The sequence below is a fragment of the Xiphophorus maculatus genome, chromosome 21 (assembly GCF_002775205.1).
Source record: "Xiphophorus maculatus strain JP 163 A chromosome 21, X_maculatus-5.0-male, whole genome shotgun sequence".
NCBI lineage: Eukaryota > Metazoa > Chordata > Actinopteri > Cyprinodontiformes > Poeciliidae > Xiphophorus > Xiphophorus maculatus.
In genome coordinates this window covers 10,032,362-10,056,214 of record NC_036463.1, presented here as the reverse complement: position 1 = coordinate 10,056,214, position 23,853 = coordinate 10,032,362, and the positions used below count along the sequence as shown (strand labels likewise).

Below are 23,853 nucleotides of genomic sequence, written 5' to 3'. Positions count from 1 at the left end.
CTCTACAATGCAGTGGTTTTTTTTCTACTGACAATCATTGATAAACTTTAAGTTTGCTGGGTTTTTTTAACCCCTCCAGGGGGTCTTTTGTGGGCTCTAGTGTCCCTTATATGACAGTGGGCTGACAGGAAACGGGGAAGGAGAGGGGGGAAGACATGCGGCAAATATTGTCGGGTCCGGGAGTCGAACCCGCGACGGCCGCGTCGAGGACTCAAGGCCTCCAAATATGGGTCACGCTAACCACTACGCCACCACGGCACGCCCAAAATTTAAGTTTTTAGTTAATAATTATGTTTCAAAACAAGCAGAAATGTTACTTTTACGATTTTACTTGTATCTTTTAGAAACTAATGCATTCATATCAGTATTTACTCCCATGTGTCATCAGATTTCCCAGGGTGGGTATAAGTACCAGGTATGTGTGAGTTCAGGTGAAATCTGAATCACAGTGAAGTAATCATCCATGCCTGGGAAGCTATTGATTGTGCTCATGTTTGTTCTTCAGATGTCATTGTATCTTGCAGCAGTTTTGTTTATCTGTCATCTGTTATATTTAGCAACTTCAATCTGGTAGTTCACATTTCATGAAAATGTTTCCATGGCACACCTACAGTGCAATGACTGAACTTGAGCATTAGCTCTTCCCTTTGAAGAACATAAGATAAGGAGTAAGACAAGATCATTATGTTTATGAGCTTTTCCGATGAGGTTAAAGGTGTGTGATATGTTATAAAACAACTATATTGTATAGATACAAATGGAAGATTATCATTATAAAAAAAATCCACAATAAATGAAAGAAAGCTCACTACTTTGTTTACTCAATTCTCTAATTTACTGATAGATGTAATTTGATTTGCTAGCTAAAATTATCTTTCAACAGAGCAGTATGTTACAAAGTGTCACAAAATGTCCCAGCCAGGGTCCCTTAATCTCACAACTGGAACGTAACTAAAGCAAGTGTGAGATGATAGAAAATTTAATAGGCTCAGGTTTGAATTATAATTAATACTATTTGATCCTTTTGCTATACCACCATAATTTGATTTAATTTCCACTACCTGGGTGGGTATCTTTTCCTACCTGCTTTTAACAAGGTGATTTTTTTTATAGCTGAATCTACATTGGAGATGAAGGCTTAGGTAAATTAATAGCAAATCTTCCAACAGGAACAAAAATCAGACACCGCATGGACTCCGTTGAAGTTTTAAACAACTGGATTTGATTTTACGCAATAGCTAATGTTTGTCTGTGACATATGTAATGCGGCACCACGATTGTGAAAAAAAGTTACACTATGAAATCAAGCTATAAAATCATGTGCTTCTCTAGCATTCAGCCTACCCACCTCCTCTGTTATTAACGGAGCCAAATGGAAAATTAGGCTTTTGCCAAATCCTTAGAGGAGTACGACATCTTTGTCAGCAATGAAATGTTGGACTGAACACCTGACTGAATAGGTTCCTTCTCTTTGTCTGCTGCCATTGCCAAACTACCACCATAGACTCCAATTCTAAAATGGCGCAGAAAATTGACGTCATTCACAACCCTTCCTGTATGGCAGTTTTGGTCTGCCATACAGTACATCAGTATTGCACAGAGCTGCAATAATTAGACAATTATAGTAATAATGAATACATTTGAATTTTCAAAAGTTACTCTGTTTTTTTTAACTCAGTTCACTTAGTGACTAATTACACAAAGACCAACGTTTTAAGCCTTTGAAGCTGGTTTAAGGCTAATTTTCAACTTGTAGTTAATGAAAACATGACTTAGTTTCTTAAATGATTAGAGTATTATCAGACCAGTTAACATTTCTGAGACAGAAATGTGTGCTTAATGAAAAGCATGTTTAATACATGATTAAAGATTATTTTCAAAAGGAACTTTTAAAGTGACAAACAAGCCTCACTGCCACCCATAGTTTAATCTGTTAATAATAACTGTATAATACCATTCAGTCTAGCTCTCTGTGCCTGTAATAAAAGTTTCAATTAGCAGAAAATTAGGTAGGAAGCATTAAGATTTTCTTGTCATTAAGAAACAGCAACTAAGGTGTTTCTTTGCCAAAACAGCAGACACAGTCAGAGACAACTGCTTTCAGTACAACCATGTTGCTGAAGTAAGGAACTTGAAATTAATTGACTCATAATTTATTCTAAGCTTTTATAGTTGGAATTAGGTCATTTATTCTGCATTTGTTTGGTTCGCTACTGGATGTGGTGCAAATATGCAGATTAACCCTGTAATTTTTTACATTTTCTTTGCCATAAGTTGTCAACTTCATTGCAGACCCTTTAGTGAAGTTCAGATGGTTTAGTCACAGGAGAGTTTTAAAACACATATGTAGACCTGTTTAGGACTTTAATATATCACACAGGAAGGCAGAATTTGTTTTATTTTCACTGCTTTCTGTTATAATACACATAACTGCCAAAGACACATATTAACATTTACATATCATTAAAAAGAAAAGGGAAAAAAGTACTAAAAGCACTGTAATTTATAAGTGACCCGTTATCTTTGGACTGTCAAAAAAAATTAAGATTGTAACAACTAATAAAATGTGACACATAATTCAAATGATAAACTCTACAGTTAACTCAATAAAAACACATAACTATTATATCAGATAGTCATAATGTCAGTAACCTCCGAAACAATCACAATTTTGTACTCTTTTCTTCTTGAGCACAGGATCCTTTTTCTGTGATTTCATCAGATGATTTTCTGAAATTATAAACAGAACTGAGTGATTAGCTGTCAGCATAAGCCAACTGGTGGGGGTGGAGGGAAATGTGCAAACTCACTTGTTTTCAGCAAGGTCCTGCAGCTCGGCGTTGCGAGTTTCAGGTAGAAGCACACAGAGACCTCCAGCCACAATGGGGACAGTGCCATAAATCAACATGGGGATGATATAATGGTAAACATCCAAGAGACGGATCAGGGGAGCAAGGATTCCTGCCACTCGAGCACACATGGAGTTCAGACCCACGCCGTTCTGCCTGGAAGGACAGAAGATCAAGTCGTCAGCTGTCTCATCACTTAAATAAAGCTAATCTTCTCCCAAATGATAAAGATGGATCCTTAGTTTTGCCTTCAGGTCATTACTTTCTTACCTCAGAATGGTGGGATATAGCTCTGCTGTATAAACATAAACTGTGGCAAAACTGGCAGTGGCAGCAAATTTACCCAGAACGGCTATAACTGTGATCACGACGGGAAGATCTGATGAGCAAACAAATTGCATTTCTGTAATGAGGGCTGGACTTTTTATAACCATAACCATTAGATGACCTAGTAGCAAAAAAAAAAAAAAAAAGAAGGGTAAAAGTGATTTTTTTAAAATAGTACATTTCAAGCCAAGGTTGTTACCTTTTGGTATGACAAGGATGCCAAGGCAAGCAAGGCCTCCAAACAACAGGACTCCTCCTTGGCAAATTTTCCTTCCAAAATACTGTAAGAATGGCAAAATACCTACACGAGCAGGAACCTCCACTACGCCAAAGATGAACTGTGTGAGGTAAATATCCAGACCAAAGTTGCCAACATTGAGACTTAGTCCATAGTACATCAGACTTGTCGCAAACCTGTTAAGTCATGACAAAGACATTAAGTGACCCCCATAAAGTTAAAGCTACTAAAGTGCCAACTGGATGCTTACCAGACAGTGCTCATTATGAGAGCCCGTTTTCTCAAATATGATAACCTGAAGATGTCCAGCATGGTTCCCTTTTTGTTCGCACCCATACCATCCAGCTGAAAAATTGTGGGTGTGATTAGTGAGCACGTGTTTGGTTTTTGGTAGAGGTCAGAGTGTGATTGGTGGGACTCACTTTCTCTAGCAGCTCCTCTGGCACTTTTCTCTTGTTCACTTTAGCGGCTCTCCGTACTTCCTTTATGGCCTCCTCCTTCCTGCCCTGTGTAATGAGCCAGCGAGCCGACTCTGGAAGAATCCTGCTTGACAAATAAGTCTGGATCACAAACTGTGCTGTTTGTTTTATTATTTTTGTGGCTGTTTTCAGCTGCATGACATGTTGAAAGCTACAACATATTTCTATTAGTCGCAAAAAAAGTTTCCGGCTTTGAAATATATTGGTTACAGGCTTTGTAGCTTTCGGTTGTTTAGATTGCAGTCATATCCTCACAATATTGAGATCACAGGGAATCCATTGATACCAAAGAGTTGAAGTGATGATACACTTTGAACCAACTCCTAAGAAACAAGAATTGTATCCATCTCTTTCATTTTTTTTGGTTGTTTCATTCTCTTGAGGAAAGAAATTTGTCTGCACCCATCTCCTCTGCCTACCTTATGTAAAAGACAGACATGGTGTGGAAACTAAAGAAGTTCCACCCATCAGTTTTACTGAGGTAACACTGTTTTAAAGTTGAAGTTGAGAAGCTGTTTCAAATTAAATAATTTGGTCAAGTTGTTTTAAATCATGTCAACATGGTCATAAAATCACATTATTTTTTACTCAAGTTAATACTGCGAAAATCATACATATGCTTACTTTTAGAGGCAGTCAAACGAATACTAACCAGTAGAAGATTCCCAGTACGAGGATAAGAGGGCTGAAGAGCACAAGCTGCAGGATCCTCCAGTTGCGGATGAAATAAGCAATTCCAGAAAGTATCATCAGTCCAAGAGGAAAAAATGCATGGCAGATGATGGTGCAGAGAGCAAACTTTGAAGAATCACTCCATTCTCCGCCTTTAAAGGAAATAACAAGTGTGAAATCAATTATCTATGTGCTGTAATTTCCAGACTATGAGTTGCTCCTTTTTCACACGCTTTGAACACTGCGATGTGACTAATATAACGCTTTTTTTCCAGGTTTTCAAAAGGTTGGACTGCTGCCCGATGAAGAGGACGGCACAAACTTAAGAGTGAAACGAAAGTGACATTGAGAGCAACAAAGAAAGAGAGACTTAGGGCGTGTGTGTGAGGCTGTTCAATTCTGATAGTGAAGAAGACTACTTTGGTGGTTCCAGTGTGCAGGAGGAAGATGTGATCAGTGGCTTTTTCTGGTCAGCTCCTGAAGTTTCTTGCTTTTTAAGCAGCTGTGTTACAGACACTGTTATGGAAAAAGCATGTAGGGTATGTAAAAAAAAAATCTTTCTATTTAAATATCTCATCAACATCTACAGCTTACAGACAAATATAGCCTATGTACACTTTTTTGCCTCCTAAGTGAGGCTTGCATTCAGGTTTGCTCAATAGTCTGGAAATGACGGTATTGATTGGTATAGTTAATGCACTCGAAATAAAGTTGCCATTAAATTCAGCTGTGAAACCTACCAATCACAAAGGCATTTGCAACAATTCCAGACGTTGAGAAGCCACAAACAAATTTGAGAGCAATGTAAACATAGATGTTGGGTGAGAAACTGAGTCCTACTCCAAACACAAATAAGATGAGGAGAGACAGCAGGACCACAAAACGTCGGCCGAACCTACAGAAAGAAAGGCTGAAATGTTACACATGTCCCTAAAAGTTACTTTGTTAGTTAACTGTTTCCTAGTTAATGGCTGGACACAAGTGGTCATCACCTGTCAGCCATCTGTCCCAGAACAAAGGCTCCAACCAGAAGACCGGCCATGTAAATAGACTGAGATGCCTCAATGAAATTGCTTCTGTCGCACACAAGGTTAAACTGACAACAACATTGAAGAGACATAAAGAAAAATTTAGTTATACTTCATTTCTCTAAGCCTGTTAATCTTTTACTTCAGCTACTTTGATATATTTTACTTTTTGGATGTATTAATTTGTTATAAACATGGCTACACAACATTTTTCAAAAGTTATTATACATCTTGAAACGATAAGAAAATTAGGGAAAGAAGTTTCCCTAATCAGAAGAAACAAAAACTAAACTTTTCAGCCTTCATGTAAAAAGCTATGTGTGGAGGAAAACCAAAACTACATCCCCGGAATCAAACATGGTGTTGGCAGAATCATGCTGCAGGGACTTTTGTTTTCTTTGCCAGGGACAAGAAAGCCAAATACCAGGCAATCCTGAAAGACAACACGTTAAGAGGCTGTAAATGAAAATACTAATCACAAAATATTATTAGCAGGGGTCTAGAAAAGCACTCTAGCGATAGCAAATTTGAATACTTCACTTAATAATGTGAAACAACTGTAAGCAGAAAAGTAAATTTAAAATATTCTCTAATTAAAAGTTGGTAGCATCAGTCCTGACCTCTACTGCCCTGATTGGCTAGGTGGGCATAGACAATGGATGAAAAAATATAACCTTTCTCTGAAACCTGCCTCCTCCATTATGATAGGTTGTAAAACATTTTGTTTAACATTATTTACTTCTCTTTGTATTTGTTGCCAACTTTTATGCAATCTTATGATGCTGCTTCCACTCATCCACCCACTTCATCATGCTACTGCATGTCTCTTTGATGTCCTTAGTTACACCTCATATAATGTGTTTTGTGTTTTTTTCCGCTTTTATCCCATATATCTCAAGTATTTATAGCTTAAAGTAGTGAGATGGATGGAATCTCCAGTCTCTAGACTCTGAGCCTCCCTCCAGTGTTTAACATCTTGTTGACTCTCTAATCTGTTCAAAGGTTTTTACATGTATTATGTCACTATAGGCAGATTTAAAAAAAAACATGTCAACTGACTTTAAAGTACTTTGTGTCATATTTATGCACTTTCAGCAGATCAGTGTTCTAAGGTCAGCACTTATTTAGCGTCAGTCAATCATTCAGTGACAATTATGTGGCATATCGCAGATTCGCCAAAGTTATCTCTCTATGTTGATCTGCTCAAGATTTTCTTACCTCTGTCACAATGCTGGAGGCATGATTGGGCATCTCAAAAACTGATCCATTTATGCATCCCGTTGTTTCGTTAAGTCCGTACCTTTCAATGGTTTCCAGGTCCAAACTTACAGGTGTGAACATTTTACAGCTGTCAAACTTTCCCTCTCTGTTAGTGGGTATGGTGAGGTTTCTTTGTCTTTCATCAGTCAGGTTGGGTCCCCGCTCCAAGATCCAGTCGGTGTTACACTGGTGCGGGAAGTTCATACCTGTAAACACCTGGCCGATCACATCGAACGCCAGAAACACGCTGGGGATGCATAATGCAGCCACCAAGCGTTTCTGAAAGAAGCCAAATTCCCCGATCTCCTTCAAGATTTGCCCAAAGTTGCTCATAATGGTGTCCTAAAGTCCTCAGCAAGTAATGAAGGCAAGGGGCAGCTTTGGTTTCAAGAGAAGAGAAGGAGTCCCATCCTTTAAGTTAATGTTTAAACAAGCAATCAGTGTGCTTTCATGACCTGTCAAATTACTAACAGACCAGCAACAATATTGTCAGATATGAGCTATCAGGGTTTCTCCTTTAATTAACAGCACACCTGTTGGTAATAATATTTAACAGACTTTAATGAAACAACCAAAAAATATTCGTCATTCCGTCCATGTTTTGCCACACTGTGGCAAAAAACGTTACATCAGGGCAGCAGTTATACTTATAAGGTTGAATGAGCGCTGTAAAATCAGCAACAGTTTGAATACAGACATGTTGGCTCTTACATATAATGCTCTTCTCTGGGTTTCATATTCTCCACTGTAGTCTATCCACTACAACACTGCGAACAAAAGTAATGAGTAAACCTTAGTGAAAATTCAAATGTTATTGCTAATTATAGGAGTTCTGGACTTGCGCTTCATCCTAATCTGTTAATTCTTTGTTTTTTTATTTAGTGTTTGTCTTTAAATCTATTTTGATCTAATTTTCTTGTTTAATTTGAAATCACCATTTTCATATTGTCATAATCTGACTAACAGTAATTTTGATATGAATTATGTGGACAATTGCCGAGAACAGCGTTACAGGAGAATGCACAAAATAAAACGTAAAAAAATAATAACTATATTTCATTTGTGTCTTGAACAACTTTAACTTTGCTTTTATTCATGTGCAGGCATCCCTATGTCTTGAAGAAGTACTTTCTTTGCTGGTGAGTATGGTGAGGCTAGGCTCTTTCTGCTGTCAATCACACTGAGTACTACACTTAGTACTCAATGTGCATAAATGTGTAAATTTCATCATGGAGGTCACAAAGTTTCCATATAAACATAAAATATAACATGCAGAATATTTTTTTCTTCTAAAGGCATCCACAATTAGTTACAATAGACTTCATTGGGGAAATATTTATTTTATATGTAAAAAATACAGTACAGTATTAATACTGTAGGCTGTTAATTTTTTATAAATTTTAATAAAATGTTGATACACAGACGTCGCCATGTTGTTTACGCTACAATGCATTCTTTCTTACTTCAAAATCAGAGTATTTTAGTATTAGCTTGCATTTACTTGAAGGGAAAGTCTTGTACTGATGGTAAATGAGTAACCCTTTGTGGGAGAGATTTCACTGTGATGGCAAACACCTGGGCACAATATTAACAGTATCTTGTTAAGTCTCAACATAAGTTTTCTTTATGCCCATATTAAAGATTATGTAACTGTTTTCAACATCTGGATGTTACAAAAAGTCAGGATATGTTTTCTTTTAAGATTATAGATCTGTGAATTCACAGACCTCTACTACACAACAAACTACAGTAGACTGCTTGGATGGACCAAGTGAAAGCTTGTAAAAAATTGTAAAATATCAGCTGAGCCACGTTTTAAGAACAATAAACCTGAAGGCACTGGGAGCAAAGTAACAGACCCAGATCTGCACAAAATAGAGGCACTTAAACATTGAGGCAACAGTGCATAAAAGTCTCTTTGAACTGAAACACAAGGAAATTAAAATTAGATTTTATGTGGTTAATTTTTTCTCTCTGCACAAAGTTGATAATGATTTACAGTGGTACAAAATAATCACTTTACAAAACAATGCTTACTTATTTATGAGCATTCTTCAGAAATTTGCAGAACGAAATTAAATATGCATAAAGTACAATGTCACTTTGGAAATCTTCATAAGTTCGCCTGATATTTTTATGTTGTTGATTATCTGGTAATTACAAGCAGTAATTGGTTTCTCTATTATGCTCTTCCTTACTGTAATTTGTTGCTGCAGTTTTAAACTAAGAAAAGCACAATGAAGCTGAATATAAAATGAATAACAGATTACAATTACATGTGTCTCAACACAAAGCAAGATATTTAAAAAAATAATTAGCAGATTTTATGATATGTTGTCTAACATTAATTATCATGCAGTTTATATGCCTGTGCAATTTTGTTGCACTCCGTTGAACAAGCTGCCTCAAACATCTTCATTAGGATTTTCTGTGCTGTCATCGTCACTCATCGGCTGAGAACACAAAGAGAGCACGGTTACAAAGATGATTACAGTGATTAACAACAAAAATGACTGAATTCATTAACACAAGCAATTAAGACTTTTTTTTTGCCTTTTGTTGTTACTCACTTTCCCATTGCAGTTACGCCTCAGATTCATCATTCACTGTGCTGGATGAATTCTTGAACAGCCATTTGTTCTTGTGCTGAGAGTGTCCAAAGCCCTCATCATAATTCCCCTTTCGTTTGAACAGTTGTTGGTAGTGAAATATGCAGTAGAATTCACCATTCAAAGGTGTGTAAGTTTGCATGCTAAAAAAAAGTACAAGTTAGTAGCAAATCTAATTGCCTGTGATACATACAGTAGTTGTTAAAAACTTTTACTGGAAGAGAAAACATTAATGAGGACAGAGTTCCCACATTTGAAACATTGCAATATAACATATTGTGAAGATTGATTTAAACAGCCTAAAATAGATACAACCAATGAATAGTTAAAGCACTTTGTATTGCCTTGTTGCTGAAAATGTGCTACATAAATAAAATTACCTTTACCTTTTACCTTTAAAGGATTTTTTAAAATTATTTTGTGTATATTTTTTGCTATATTGTATATGTTACATTTTGCCAGCTACAGTTTCTTTTGAACCTACACCTGTTACTTTCAGCAATGAGCATTATGTTTTTTGTAGTAGCAAACTATTAGTCTCCCTGTGACCTGATGACCTGTCCAGTGTGTACCCCGCCTCTTGCCCGTTGACAGCTGGAGATAGGCACCAGCACCCTCCCGACCCCAATGGGATAAGGGTGTAAGAAAATGGATGGATAGATGGATAATATTAGTCTATACATTAGTCTATACATTAGTACTTCAATGCTGCTAGTGTGATGAATCTGCTTACAGTGTATTTGCTAAATGTAAACCTGGAGTTAGCTTGGTCTGTTTTAATATCATGCAAAATCCAAAATATTTCTATTTCTAAGTCAGTTTTCATGAGTGTTTTGTAAACTTCCATTACACAGCATATATATAGGTTGTTCAAATAAAATTATGGTAAGTAGTTTTTAGCACTTTTTAGACTTTGTGTTGTGTACGATCTACATGAATCCTTTTCTGTTTTACTGTAAGATAGTGACAATATTAACTCTTTGTAGCCTAAATGTGAACAACAGCACAGGATTTAGGCATATCTGTGTTGTTTTGCCTTTTTTCTATACAATGGTAAAGCTAACAGCAGTAGTTGCCATGGTATAAAGTATATGTTGCTTTTGGATACTATTTCCATCAGTTTCCCATTTATCATTGTATTGCTAAATCTGTATACAATTCAGAAGAAAAAATGTCATACCCCTGGCAGATTTAGGTTTACTGCTTCTGTAATAAAGTGTCGATTGAGAATTTTTTTTTTTTGGTAAATATTTAATGAAGAATATAGTATTTCAAAGAATCATTGTACCGTACTCAATGGTGAGTGGAAAACTGTTAACATCATTACACCAATCAAATGCTTATAATACGTGCTGACCAGTTTTTTGACTGATGATTTATCTCCTTGTCATCAAAGATTCTCTGTCAGAGTTGGGACTTTGGCCACACCATAATCTCAATACTATTTCCTGTTAGAAGAAACATGTTGCCTAAGATTGTATTAAACTTAAACTACCAAGGATATGAACAACATTTAGCCTACCTGCAGTTAAGTTGGTAAAACATGGAATCAAAAGAGGAAGAAGACCTGATTAAAACTGAAAGAGATCCTTGTGAAACATATTTTGATATCCCACCTTAGTTTTTTCTTGCACTGTTTGCAGCAGAAGCACGTTTTGTGAAAAATATATTTGTCTGCTGTGACTTTTTCCATCTGATAAACTGGCTTCTGACAGGCTGAGCACATCTCTCGAGAAGTTGGTTGAAACTGATAAGAAAAATGAGACTAGGTTTACTTCAAGCTCAAGAAGGATTTTCACAAAAAGAATTTATTAGAAAGTTGCTGATAGAAATGTAAAAAGTACTAAAATTCAAATGCAAAGTAGAGCAAAAACCAAGTGACGTAATGCTGAAGTAGCAACAGTTAAAAACCTAAGAAATACCTTCAGCAATAAACTTATAAAAGATCATTCTATTTAGCACTCAAATAAGTACTTAGTAGATAATGAACATGTTGTGAGAACATGAAAGACAAACACTTATCTGTCCAGATACCCAAATCATTAACCTGATTTACTGGCTGCTGAACCTCTGGATTACAGCCTGACTTGTTTTGCTTTCTGGCTGAGTAGCAACAAGAGCAGAGGCTTTGGATGTCTAAGACCTGTTATCAGAGTCATCTGTCCTCTCATAGTTTTCCACTGCTGTCCCTCTGATGCTGTTCCCTTCGCTGTCAGTTTGTACCTGGAGCACACTAAGCTCTCGATTTTGTTGGCTGTTAGAAGTTTGCTGTCCTTCTCCTTTCTTGGGTTTTACTTTTTTACCTTGAGTGGGGCTGTTGCACATCACTGTCTTTGTGGTTCTGAATTTTCCTTCTGGCCTCGGGCTCAACTGACACTTCATACAGATTAAAGTTTCTGGTGGCACAGCGTCTGTTTTATCTGTTTTTCTTGCTGCTGACTGAATAGAAATGAATGCAGGTGAAGATGGAGGGCTTTGCTGTTGCTTTGTAGAAAACTGATCTGTGGTAGGAGCTGCTGCAGTGCCTGTAGAGCTGCTTCTTTGTGGAAAATAACTTTCTTCTGATTGCTGTGGTTTGGTTCTGCTTAAATCAGTTTTGCTTATTTTACTAGAATGGGGAGATTCTTGCACAACCCCCAGGGATTCTTTGAGCAGATTTGATAAATTTGCAATATCTGAGTCAGATTTTAGTGAAGAAACAGAAAGAAGTGCTTTCTTAATGGTGTCCTCTATATCCTTAAGTCTAGCAAGAGTCTGCTCTTTAAGATTTATTATTTCCTCACTAGCACGCTCAAGATCTCCATAAACATGCTCCATTGAGGACTTGCAATGTTTTTTGTCTGCTGACGACTGTATCACTTTGTCTTTATTTTCTGCTTTGACCTTCTTTCGTCCTGTTTTGTCTGTATTGACAATCCAGTCAGGGAAGTTCTCAAATACTCTCCTGAGAGATGTCACATCAACCTCACTCGTGTCGCTTTCAATTTCTTCTACACGACTCAGAATGCTTTGCAGTTGCTCTTGCTTTCTCAAGTGTTCAAAGATTTCCATTGCCGCAGTTACGTTTCCTCTGACAATCTCATCCATGTGTATGGACAGTCGCTGTCTGCGTTCATCATCTGTTTCCATTCTTGCTTTCTTTTCCCTCATCTCAACTTTGATGTCTTGCTTTGCGTCCTTGTAATGCCTATCTGCACTGTCAGCAGTTATTTCACAGTTGCTGGATGATGGATCAGCTCCAATGTGGACAGTGCCATCTGTAGTGCATTCTCCTGTTAAGTGTTTTTGGGTTTTGTCACAGGACTGAACATGTTTTACTCGTTTTGGCTTTACAGGGGCCGTCTTTTTTGATGACACAACTTTGCCGGTGAATTTTTGCCGGGCCTCATGGAAATTTATATGGGTTTCATCTGTTTCAGATATTATGTCATGTACGAATGCGCTTTCAGACATATCTTTCTTTTCTATGGTTTCAATCTTTTGTTGTTCATTTATTTTTCTTATATCTGTTTCATTACTCTCTAAGAGCATAGTCAAACATTGTATGTCAGACTTCCCTTTTATTTGTTGCAACATCTTCGTAGATTTGTCTAAATTGTAGTTTTCATGATGATCCACTGACTTATTGGTAGTGTCTTCTTGACCTAAGAACAATGTTGTTACTGATGGCTGGGAAACCTGACAGAACATTTCTTCAGTTCCCATAGTACTAATTTTGTGTTCCTCTGGATGCCTACTAGCAGATGGCTGACTTACTTCTTGTTTCTCTTTCAAATGTTCAGGTTTAGGTGGAATTGGTGGTTTGGGGCCAGTGATTCTTTTGCTTTTTGTTGACACAACACCCTGAGAAGGCCTGTTATGGGTTTTGATTGGATGTGGGGGCTCTGCATTTGCCACATTTACGTCTTGGTTTAGTAATCCTTTAGTTAGGCATGGAGGCTCTGCATTTGCCACATTCACTTGCAGCTTTACTGGATCTTCAGTTGGATGTAGAGGCTTGAGATTTGCCATTGCTGCTTCATGGTTGAGTGGCTTTTTTGGTGGGTGTGGAGGCTCTGCATCTGGCACAGCCACTTCTAGGTTTAATGGTTCTTTAGGTGGGTGTGAAGGCTCCACATGTGCAACAGTGGCTTCTTGGTTGAGCAGCATTTTAGTTGGACATGGAGGCTCCACATTTGCCACAGTCATTTCTTGGTTTAGCAGTTCTTTAGATGGGTGTGGATACTCTGCATTCACTACAGTCTCTTTTAGGTTTAGTGTTTCTTTGGTTGGGTGTGGAAACTCTGCCTCTGACAAAGTCACTTCTAGGTTTAATAGTTCTTTAGTTGGGTGTGAAGGCTCCACATTTGCCACAGTTACTTCTTGGTTGAGTGGTTCTGTAGTTGGGCATGGAGGCTCTGCATTTGACACAGTCACTTGTATGTCCATCAGTCCTTCAGCTGGGTGCAGAGGCTCCAAATTTGTCACAATTACTTTTTGCTTCAGTGCTTCTCTAGCTGGGTGTGGAGGCTCTGCATTCATTACATTCACATCTACGTTTAGTGGTTCTTTAGTTGGGTGTGGAGGTTCTGCATCTAACAGAGTCACTTTTAGGTTTAGTGGTGATACAGAGGGGTGAGAAGGCTCTGCATTTGATGCAGTCATGGGTAGGTGTAGTGGGTCTTTAGTTAGGTGTAGAGGCTCAGTATTTGCTGTTGTTAGGTGTGGAGGCTCCACATTTGCCACTGTTACTTCTTGGTTGGGTGTTTCTGGCTTTTGTTGTTCTTGATTTGATTTAGGCTCAGCCAAAAAGCAAAAGTCTGTAGTACTGTGCTTTTGAACATAACTTTGCGAGTTTTTCTGATAAGATTTGTTGGACTGTCTGTATATCATAGCTGCCCTGATGTCTCCTCTTGTCACATTGATATTAGACTTCTCCAAGGAATCCAAAGCTGCTTGTATTGTGCCCTGACAACAAACTTCTTCTTGTTGTTCAGGTTTTGCTTCTGAAATTTGTTCAGGAACCAAAGAAATTTTAACGTTTTCATTTTTAGCTAATTCTCTAAATCCTTCATTAATTTTGTTGCATGTTTCGGAGGTGTGCTCGTTCTTAGAACTGGCCTCTTCACTGACTGTTTCTGTGTTTTTGGGTAACCAGTCTGATTCAGGTGCTGAGAAAATTCCTTCAACTAATGGAGATTTATTACTTTTTTCTAAGCATGATTCCACTTTTGTGCTTGAAATTTCTTGAGCTGATTCTGCTTCTGCTCCTGACAGTGTTACAGTGGGTATTTCACACAGTTCTTCTGTGTAGGCTTCTGCCATTTTACCTTGTTGAACTCTGTTTTGATTTTGATGTTCAGAATTTGCCAGAACTTCTTTAAGCCCTTGACCAAAGCAAGCATTAAAACTATTGTTGGACTGTGGAAACAAGAATGCTCCTGTATTGCATTCTATAGGAGATTGACTTTTTCCAGATGTCACTGCAGAAGATTTGACACATTTACTACGATTAGGACTTGTTCCTTCAGAGAACATGCCTTTTAGTTTTTTTACATCCACTTGGATACACTCTTCAGTTGGATTACTTATATGGTGATGATGAGATTCATCATCCAGCCTGACAGCTACTTCACTTTGACTATGTTCAGTATTGTGAATGGTTTGTTCATCATCATGAAGTGATCTTAAATATCCCAGGTCACCCTTTTCGATGCAAGTTTTGAACAATTTGACATTGGCCCTAATTGACCCTGACCTGGATTGGTCTTGGATGCTCTTTGAAACTGGGACTGTTTCTGCCTCAGGTTCATCATGATCTGCACTGTTTGGAGGGCTGTAGCTCTTCACGTCTTCTTCATCAAAGTATTTGTAGAGGGAATAAACAATGACTTTTGCACCGTTTCTGGCATCTTCTTGAATGATTACCCCTTTTCTCAGGGAGTTGTCCTGAATGAGGATATCCTCAACCAACTGTACTACATTGGCAGTTTTTAACTCAGCGTCTTTGTTTGCACTGAATCTATGCTGGTGAGCCAGTGCATCCACCACTGTGGCCTCCATAAATCCTTTATTATCTTCCTTAAGGTAAATTATCTGAGGTTTTAGGTTTACCCGCGGTAGCAGCTGGACTATAAAATTTTGTGCACCACCTTCAGCCACCTTATCGTATTTTATCTCAGGTCCCCTGCCTGATATTAGGAACTGTGCCTTTTTAGCGATCATTGTCTCGTTAACCTCAATAATTACCCCATCTGAGTGAATGGCTTTCACGTGGTAGAGGAAATTTAACGTTTCTTTGATATTTTCCACCAGTGTCTCAATTTCATCCTGATTCTGATGTCTAATTTTATCAAATGGCATCGATTCAAACAGATGTGTTCTGTTCTTTACGTTGGCAATCGGATAGTCTTCACTTGCTACAATGCTTTGATTTTGAGTTTTTGATGGATGGCTTAAAAAATTCTCTCTTTCAATGTTAAAGGAAATAAAGGGGTTATTTTGGAAAAGTGCTGCATTTGTTTTTATTATTTCTCTTTTTCTTTCTGATTCAGTACAACTTATGAAACTTCCCTCAAGTGGGAAATCATTACAGGGAAATGCCTCTCTGCAAGAAATGTCATATTCTGTACTTTTACCAACAGCACTAGCACACAGCTTTTGTTCTTCTAAATTCTTATCCCCACTTTTGTTATCGCCTTGTATGCTATCAGCAGAAGATATTTCAGATGGTTTGTTCAAAACCATAGTAACATTCCTCTGATTCTCATCTGGCTTTACGGTGCTTGAACACTTATTCTCAAATACCTTTCTTGTAGCTTTAACATCTATTTTTGTTATCTGTTCCTCTACTTCTTTATTATAATTTAATGTTAAGTCAGGAGATTTATCACTTATCATCATCCCTTCACAACTCTTAGTGCAAGGCTCATCTTTTAGCCCTTCCAAAACCGCTGATATTTTCCGATAATCCTGTCTTTCCACAGCTCCCTCTTCTACACAGGTCTTTGGGCTGCTGTAGCTGCTGCCACGGTTTTCAAATATCAAGCATCTTGAAAGAACCTCTCCCTCATATCCGGTCTCCCCACCAGACTCTGATTTAGAGCTCAACACTTCAGCAAACTCCTCATTCACAACATCATCCAGCATCTTTATCTCTGGGCAGGTATGTTTTAGGAGCCGTCTCAGCTCGTTTTTCTGTCGTTGTTGGAATAACTTTTCTCTGGCAAGTTGGGAAGACATCAACTGTTCAGAATGTCCGTCAGCAATGTCTTCAAGTCCCTTTTCAGGCTCTTCTGGGGGCTGTGGTGGATAGTCATCTTTTCTTTGTTCAGAGTCTTCATCCATCTTAGAAGAATAAAGTATGGGTCTTACAAAATCCATCTTTTTTAATAAACATGACGATTAAATAAAAGCCATGCTCCAGAGGAAGGGTTAGGGTTAAGGCAAACACATCACATAAAAGGGAGCTGCATATTATCACCAGATTCAGGCATGAATGCATACCATTCAACAAGCCGGGTGTAAACAGATTGGGAAAACTCCAACAGGGGGAAGAAAACTTGCATTGCAGCAACAAATGAAGCAGCAGAAGGAATGAAATATGTGCTGATCAGCAATAACATTATGTCATGTTAGCTGCAGATCTTTTAAGTCCTATGAATTATAAGATGGGCTTCCATGTTTTGAACTTTTCAGATCACACATGCTAACTGGATTGAGATCTGGAGAATTTGGAGGTCAAGTCTCCAACCAAACCAAATGTTTGTGTTCCTCAACAATTTTTTATTTGTGGCAGGATCTTGATGAAAGTGTCCATAGCCATCATAGAACATTGTGTACATGAAAGGGTGTATATGTACTGCACTCATACTTGGGTAGGTGGTAAATCAAAATTAACATCCAGATTAGTGGCATTATTAATTAGCCTATGCCGTCGTCTTTCATTACTCCTTGATCCTGTTCTTGTTGGTGATTCAATGCTGGACATGGGTCAGAATAGGCAAGCTGACTGTTCTGCAGCTAAGCAGCCCCACACTCCAAACACTATGATTCAGTGTGTATTCAGAGACCTTCCAATAAGCATTAGTGCTTGTTGGATTGGATGATGGACAGTCTTCTCTCCCTATGTGCATCAATGACCTTTGACCGCCCAGTCTTGCCATCACAATTTGGCCCTGGCTAAATTCACTGAAACCCTTATATTTGCATATTTTTCTAAATTAATTTCATCTCAGTTATCTTAATGTTATGCATGGTCAGTGAACATAAGCAGAGTGACTGACTTTCTAGATTATTTTTATGCATTCAAAAACAACTGTGCAATTTTCATCACTCAGGTCAAGCAGTCAGTTGGCAGTCAGCAGGGAAATTGATTGTTATTGTGACAATGTAAATGAACCAATTCCACCAACCAAATCATCACACAACAACAACAAAACATCTGGCGATGGACTGCTTTACCTTAGTTAGCGTGGTCCACTTTCCCAAATCTCGTGGTTGAGCTTGATCCTGAAAGGAAACAACACGTATGTGATAAACAAAATTATTCCACTGCCGGACGTTACTTTGTGACCATTGTGCCCCAAGAAAACAGTCGGTCATGGTTACTTGCCAGACACTCGACAACTTAAAAACTATAGTATCAGCTGCAAAATATAAGGGCTTCAATGATATTTCTTTTATGGAAATAGTTACGATTCATCCCTACAGAACAAACTCACTCATAACATTTTTCAAAAAATGTCCTGACAATCAGATGGTGACAAAGTGCCTCCAATTATTATCCTTGGTATTTGTTCACAGTAAGATTTGACCCAGTTATGACAATTTCTTGACTAAGGATTTTTATATATCTTCACCAGGGTAGCCAAATTATTATAATTTTTTTTTATTTTGTCATTCATTATGTCTTTTATAATGACAGCTTCCATAAATATGGAGTGAAATGTAGAGTTTTGTGTTTCTTCACATTTGATATCCAAAGCTTTCAGACATTATGTTTATATATAATTTACATTATATTATGTAATGTAAATATAACATTTACATTACTTATAAATGTTACAGTTTATTTATAAGTAACATAAATAATGTTTTTAAGGAAGATATGCAAAATGAATGGATGATATAAAAGACTATCTTAATTAAACGCAGAGGTTGATGTTGATTCAGATCTATGACTAAAACTAGTTTAGTCTGACCTGGATGAAAAGAAACAGATGATTAACAGACTGACCTTTTCCACTTTAGAAGGCCTGTCTGGTGATTCCTTATTTGCCACTTTTGACATATAGAGAGCAGACATAGCTTTGACCGAGACAGACGGTATCTCTGTGGTTTGGATGAAAGAGCTGTCTCTGAAGTCAGCAGCTGACCTCCTCTTTTCATCTGCAGAGACATTAGATGTGTAAGCTTGAAATTTTAACACGCATTGTACTTTGCATGAGGGGAAAAAAGGCCTGGTGAGCGATGCAATTGAGTAAAGAGGGTTTTAAACAGTGAGTCATCCGCTAACATAATGCTTAATTCTCCCGTGTTAATGTTCATGTCACCACAGTATTTGTTATCAGGTACTAATTTAGGGTCCTGCTCAGAGTTCTTCCCGAGCTGATATTTACCAGCTGTCATGTGGCTGAGTTATAAATGTATACTTGTGGTGGAGCAGGAAAGATACCTGACTCCACTGATACACATACTGACGGTTAAAGCACAAGTGAATCCCCACAGCAAAAGCTAAACAAGGAGTGCAGTCTAATAGTGAATTCACTTTGTTAGGGTGATAGCAATGAGGCCCTCCAAGCTTTCCAACCTCAAAGACTAAAAAATTATGTCTTTTTGGAACTGCTTTACATTATTTAATTATCTTTGGAGATAAACCCTTCTCATTTCTTATCAGAAATAAACATCTAGTGTAAAAGGCTTTTAAATCAAATTTGCCAAGTGGTATGAATAGTTTTAGCCTAAATAATGCATATCATGCTGCAGTGGACCCCTGCCTATTTGAGGTTCCTTATTCACAAATACTTTTTTGCTTAATGTAACTCCAAATTATTTGCGGAAAATCTGCCTTTTTGCATAGTATTTTTGAGGAACAAAAATATTCAAAGGTAAATGATGCTTGGAAAGCTGAAACACCTAAACAGCGCTACTTGACACGATGGAGCTCGGCTCTAGGCCCCAGCTGAGCTTCAGCCACACAGATCACACACTCTCCTCCCCAACTCAGTTCCTCCAGACTAGCAGCAACAACAATTAGCAAATACCTGGTGCAACTGTGCATCTGCTGAGCTTATCAGACGAACTGCTTCTCAGTGCACCTCTCCTAAGAATGGTTGTTGTGATGTTTTTGCTAGGAAGTTGTTAAAAGCACAGAGGCGAATTCCAAGCCAATCAGATGCAAAATCAAAGTTTCTTTTTAGTTTTTGGTACATACAGCATTTTCATAACAACTGAAGGTAACATAGTTATTTGTTTGTGATATAAAATGGCACTATGTTACTGGAAAATAGGTAATACTCCCAAACCCCAAACTTTTAAGCAACTGTGAGAAAAAATTGTCTCTCTTTGAGCCTGCTGGTAAAAATGTTCCAAAAGATCCCATTTAAAACTGGCTATGTTTTCTATATAATCATTACAGGTTGCTACCTTGAGTTTGAGAGCAGATTTTTGTGGTACTTATTCTCATTTTATCCTGTTGAATCATGCAGGTCATATTGAAGACTTAGGCGGCAAGCCAGCATAAATTAGCTCATAAGTGTCATGTTGCAAGGAAATGATACATGGTCTTGAAATTTTTAGGAAAATAAAAAATGGAGCAGTGTAGCATGCATTTGTCTTCAGTCCTCTCTACTCTGTTTTTCCTCTATAAAACCCAGACCAACCATTTGCCTTCAGAAGTCAAATATATGAGTCAGAGTTAAATGGCCTAACAAACAAAACCAAAGGAGGATAATCTCCAAGTAAGTGATAATTAAAAGACTTAGGAATGCATGGAGATCTATTCAATAATAATAATGCTTCATACTCACAGAATATGAAGAAATTCTGATTCCTTAGATCCTATCTTCTGATTTGTTCTAGTTATCTGAATAAAATGTTTTAGGTATATTTTTGATTTGTGTTTTGAAAGAAAGTGTCTGCCTAGCTGTGTCGCTCCTTCGTTCTGGGTCATCTGTCCTGGAGACAGCTGACCGTTTCACCCTCCTATACTTATTCAGGACTTGTTACTTGGCAGCTATTTCTGTCCCACTCTGAAGTGACCCCGTGTTTTCCACACAAGGTTTAGTCAATCATAGCTTTTGCGTAGTCACCGTGTGGATATCTCACATCTACATAGATGCATACAGCTTCACAGAAATTTATTTTGTTTTAAATGTAAGTGTACTTGTAAGAATACTTCAGTGTCTGTGCATTTTGATTTAAATGGAGATGGAACACGCCCACAATGCATGAGCATACAATGTGAAAACCAAGTTCTTTCTTATCAGCTGGATTTTGACCTGACTGTGTAAATTATGCATCCGCTAGTCCATGGTTTAATTGCAGTCATATGTAGGCTATTGCTGAGTTTTGTCTTTTGTTGTCAGCCTGTCTTTCATTCCTTTATCTTACACCTGATTAGTGAAGAGGTACAAGTTTGACCTTAGCTGCACCTTCATGGGTAAAACACTTGGAACATTTTACTGATTTTTGGATTTACTGAACTGGAGTTTTCATGGAGAAAACGTTGATAAATCCTAATAAAAAGATGTTATGAGAAACTCACCAGCTTCAGATGCTGCAAGCTTTTCAAAATCAATGCCCGCTATTGTTTTGTTCCTCTCTGTCTGGGTCTGATTCACCACCTGGAGAGAGAATAAAGAAATCATCACTGCTAATAAGTGGCCTTACAGTCTGTCTGGTGCAACTGTGGAGGTGTCAAAACCAAAGCACTGCTGATAAACTGGATGTGTTATTATTTTTCAAAGACTAAAGAAATAGTTCCAGCCACTGCAGAAAGTAGAGCACTTTCTGAAAAGCTTTAATGCATCTATGCATCAGCGTCTATGCAGCAGTGTCTGCAAGCTGTTTTTGTTTTTATTTTCAAAGCTTAATGTTAGTTGTTTGGAATAACCTATACTTTCGCCACAATTAGCTTTATTTGGATAGGTTAAGAAAAGGATTCAGGAACAGTAAATGGTTCATCTAGAGATCAGTCAATAATCTCTTTATCATCTCTGAACAGTGACCAGCAGAACAAGTAATGGGAAATGTATTTTTTACCCCTGATATGTCAATTACATCGAAGCAGGGAAATTCAAATATTTTCAGTCTACAAATGCTTCCACAAACAGCCTGCATTTTGATGCTTGTTTTATGACGATGTTAGATAAATATGTGCTACTCTACTTATTACTTTCTTTTCAGTTGGATTCAAAAGAATTTGCAGGACATGTTTCTCTTTTATATGTTACAGTTCTTTGAAATCAAAATTCTTTGGTCAGACACTCAAAGTAAAGCAATTATCAGTATCAGAAGAGCTTGACTGGATCATTTATGGCTTAAACTTTTGTATTGCTTTATTCTTGCAAATTCTGCAAAGAGAGACAAGCAAATTCTTGCAAGACAACAGTGCAAAATATAACTCAAAATCCATCCCAAAGGTTCAGTTATGCTCAATCCTTTCATGGAAGGTTTTTATTCTGGGACTGGAACCATCAATTGGTCAATATGTTATATTTCCTGATAGTTTTAAAAATGTGGCCCCTACTCTTGTGTAACTTCATAAACATATATATCTGTGGGTGCAAGGAAAACAAAGTGAAGAAAGGACAGCTTTTGCAAATGAAAGATGCATGTTTTATAAACTTCCTAAATGTAACACACAGTTCTATACCTAAACAAGAGGAATTAACCTAATTCAACTGAATTTTCTATGGTAGTTAAAAACAGGAACAACCAAAAAATAATTGGGTTATGTAATTACCTTTTGAGTCAGAAAATCATCTTTTGGCTCCTTTTTAGTTTTCTTTTCAGCAGGTTTTTTCTGCTCCTCTGTAGCACTCTGCACATCCTCAGTCTCTCCATTCATCACTGGCTCATCCACAGCGTAACCTAATGCTACGTTTCCAGTTCTAAAACTGCTCTTTGGTTTCAGCTTTGCCGTTGTCTTCAACTCAAAAAGAGCCTTCAAGGCCTCTATGGACCCAGTGCTGTTTTGGAGGCTACCCACTGATTTACTGCGGGTCAGGGTGGCTGTGGCCCGAACTCTCTCCCGCTCTTCATTTCTCTTCAGAAGGGACTCCAGATGAGTCTCTCTGCTGTTCAGGGGAGATGGAGTCATCTGAAAAAAATATTTACAAAAAAAAACAGTAGACTGAAATAATTATTTTTCTTAGTGCAGAATCGCTAATAAACAGGTTTACCTCCATTAGTGGTTTCTTTGCATTTCCTTCAACATTATTCTCTGGCGCAGGTTGACTTGATGTCCTTTTTTTCACTGTAGTTTGATACCTACACCATTATCAAATTTTAAAGCCTTTTTATTAACACATCATTGCATGATCCGTTATCACAGAGACAGAAAAGAGTTGATATTTTTTATACCTGGCCACTAACTGGGACACAGATATCGTCCTGTCCTGCAGTCCTGCATCTGTCCAGATCGCCTTGTCAGACTGCGAGGGGAGACTCTTCAAAGACTGGCTGCGCCTTAGATCCTTTTCCCGTTCCATAGTCGAATCAAAGCAGGTCAGGTCTTCTCCAATTTTATTCAAGCACTTGTCAAACAAAAATGAATGATTTATCACCAACACACTACATCTCTGCCGTAGTCAGAATGTCTCCAGATAATTTACTTACATAGCCTCTCACCTGTAGTTTTCATTTTGAGTCTATTTTCACATCATTTTATGAAAACATACTGCCACATTAATAATCTTAATCTCTAGAAACAACATCATGCCATCTATCATGTTTTCCAGAGGTTATTTTTAATGAATGGTTACCTTACAGATGTCATGTAGTGCCTGCTCCCCGCGACAGCCTGCTAGAGACACTTCCGCAGCATCATAAGACCTGCACCTGATAACAGGCGTTTTTGGAGCAAAGTCCTTTTACTTCCTTATTGCCTCTACCTGTTTAGATTGGATCTGTAAATCTGTAAATATATAAAACCTTGACCACAAACTCCTGCAAAGTAGAGATAGCCAAGCTTGTATGAATAAATATGTGCATTTTTTCCAGATCTGCCTACATATGAAGGCATATGTATATATAAATATTAAACTGTGAACAGCCATATCTCTGCGTGTCGACAATTGCTGCCAAAGGTGGATCAACAAATTACTAAGCAAAGACTGTAAATGCATATGTAAACGTGTTTTCTTGGTTTTCTGTTTTTAATATATCTGCAAAAATCCCCCCCAAAAT

General features: G+C 37.7%; 2 protein-coding genes across 8 annotated transcripts; both read right to left on the bottom strand.

The window, feature by feature from the left end:
* Positions 1-2,380: 2,380 nt before the first annotated feature.
* Positions 2,381-7,245, bottom strand: slc22a13 (solute carrier family 22 member 13). Of its 2 annotated transcripts, XM_005797820.2 has the most exons (10): positions 6,812-7,243; positions 5,558-5,661; positions 5,306-5,460; positions 4,546-4,717; positions 3,837-3,957; positions 3,665-3,759; positions 3,376-3,590; positions 3,120-3,228; positions 2,811-3,005; positions 2,381-2,730 (listed from the first exon to the last, which is right to left on the bottom strand). In XM_005797820.2, exons 1-10 carry the CDS (start codon positions 7,184-7,186, stop codon positions 2,664-2,666), a joined length of 1,608 nt encoding a protein of 535 aa, XP_005797877.1. In that variant the 5' UTR covers positions 7,187-7,243; the 3' UTR covers positions 2,381-2,663. The 2 variants fall into 2 exon arrangements, with proteins under 2 accessions (XP_005797877.1, XP_023181721.1); XM_023325953.1 differs by having other exon boundaries at positions 3,120-3,590; positions 6,812-7,245.
* Positions 7,246-8,788: 1,543 nt separating this feature from the next.
* Positions 8,789-23,496, bottom strand: LOC102228099 (xin actin-binding repeat-containing protein 1-like). Of its 6 annotated transcripts, XM_023326456.1 has the most exons (10): positions 23,435-23,496; positions 23,029-23,201; positions 22,848-22,935; positions 22,409-22,765; positions 21,209-21,287; positions 18,680-18,831; positions 17,905-17,952; positions 11,079-11,209; positions 9,424-9,605; positions 8,789-9,306 (listed from the first exon to the last, which is right to left on the bottom strand). In XM_023326456.1, the coding sequence occupies exons 1-9, from the start codon at positions 23,441-23,443 to the stop codon at positions 9,437-9,439; spliced, it is 1,206 nt and encodes a 401-aa protein (XP_023182224.1). In that variant the 5' UTR covers positions 23,444-23,496; the 3' UTR covers positions 8,789-9,306; positions 9,424-9,436. The 6 variants fall into 6 exon arrangements, with proteins under 6 accessions (XP_023182224.1, XP_023182220.1, XP_023182219.1 ...); XM_023326452.1 differs by lacking the exons at positions 8,789-9,306; positions 9,424-9,605; positions 11,079-11,209 and adding exons at positions 11,216-16,788; positions 23,284-23,315 and having other exon boundaries at positions 23,430-23,473; XM_023326451.1 differs by lacking the exons at positions 8,789-9,306; positions 9,424-9,605; positions 11,079-11,209 and adding an exon at positions 11,216-16,788.
* Positions 23,497-23,853: the final 357 nt, after the last annotated feature.

Bases quoted from the DNA above. Each gene is read 5' to 3' on its own strand.
- LOC102228099 (XM_023326451.1), bottom strand. The intron at 21,288-22,408 runs GTAATTACATAA...TTCTCTCTCCAG, and splicing joins ATGATTTTCTGACTCAAAAG to GTGGTGAATCAGACCCAGAC. The intron at 17,953-18,679 runs GTCAGTCTGTTA...GTTTCCTTTCAG, and splicing joins GGCCTTCTAAAGTGGAAAAG to GATCAAGCTCAACCACGAGA.
- slc22a13 (XM_023325953.1), bottom strand. From the start codon at position 7,186: ATGAGCAACTTTGGGCAAATCTTGAAGGAGATCGGGGAATTTGGCTTC. The intron at 3,760-3,836 runs GTGAGTCCCACC...ACAATTTTTCAG, and splicing joins CAGAGGAGCTGCTAGAGAAA to CTGGATGGTATGGGTGCGAA. The intron at 3,591-3,664 runs GTAAGCATCCAG...ATGACTTAACAG, and splicing joins CTCATAATGAGCACTGTCTG to GTTTGCGACAAGTCTGATGT.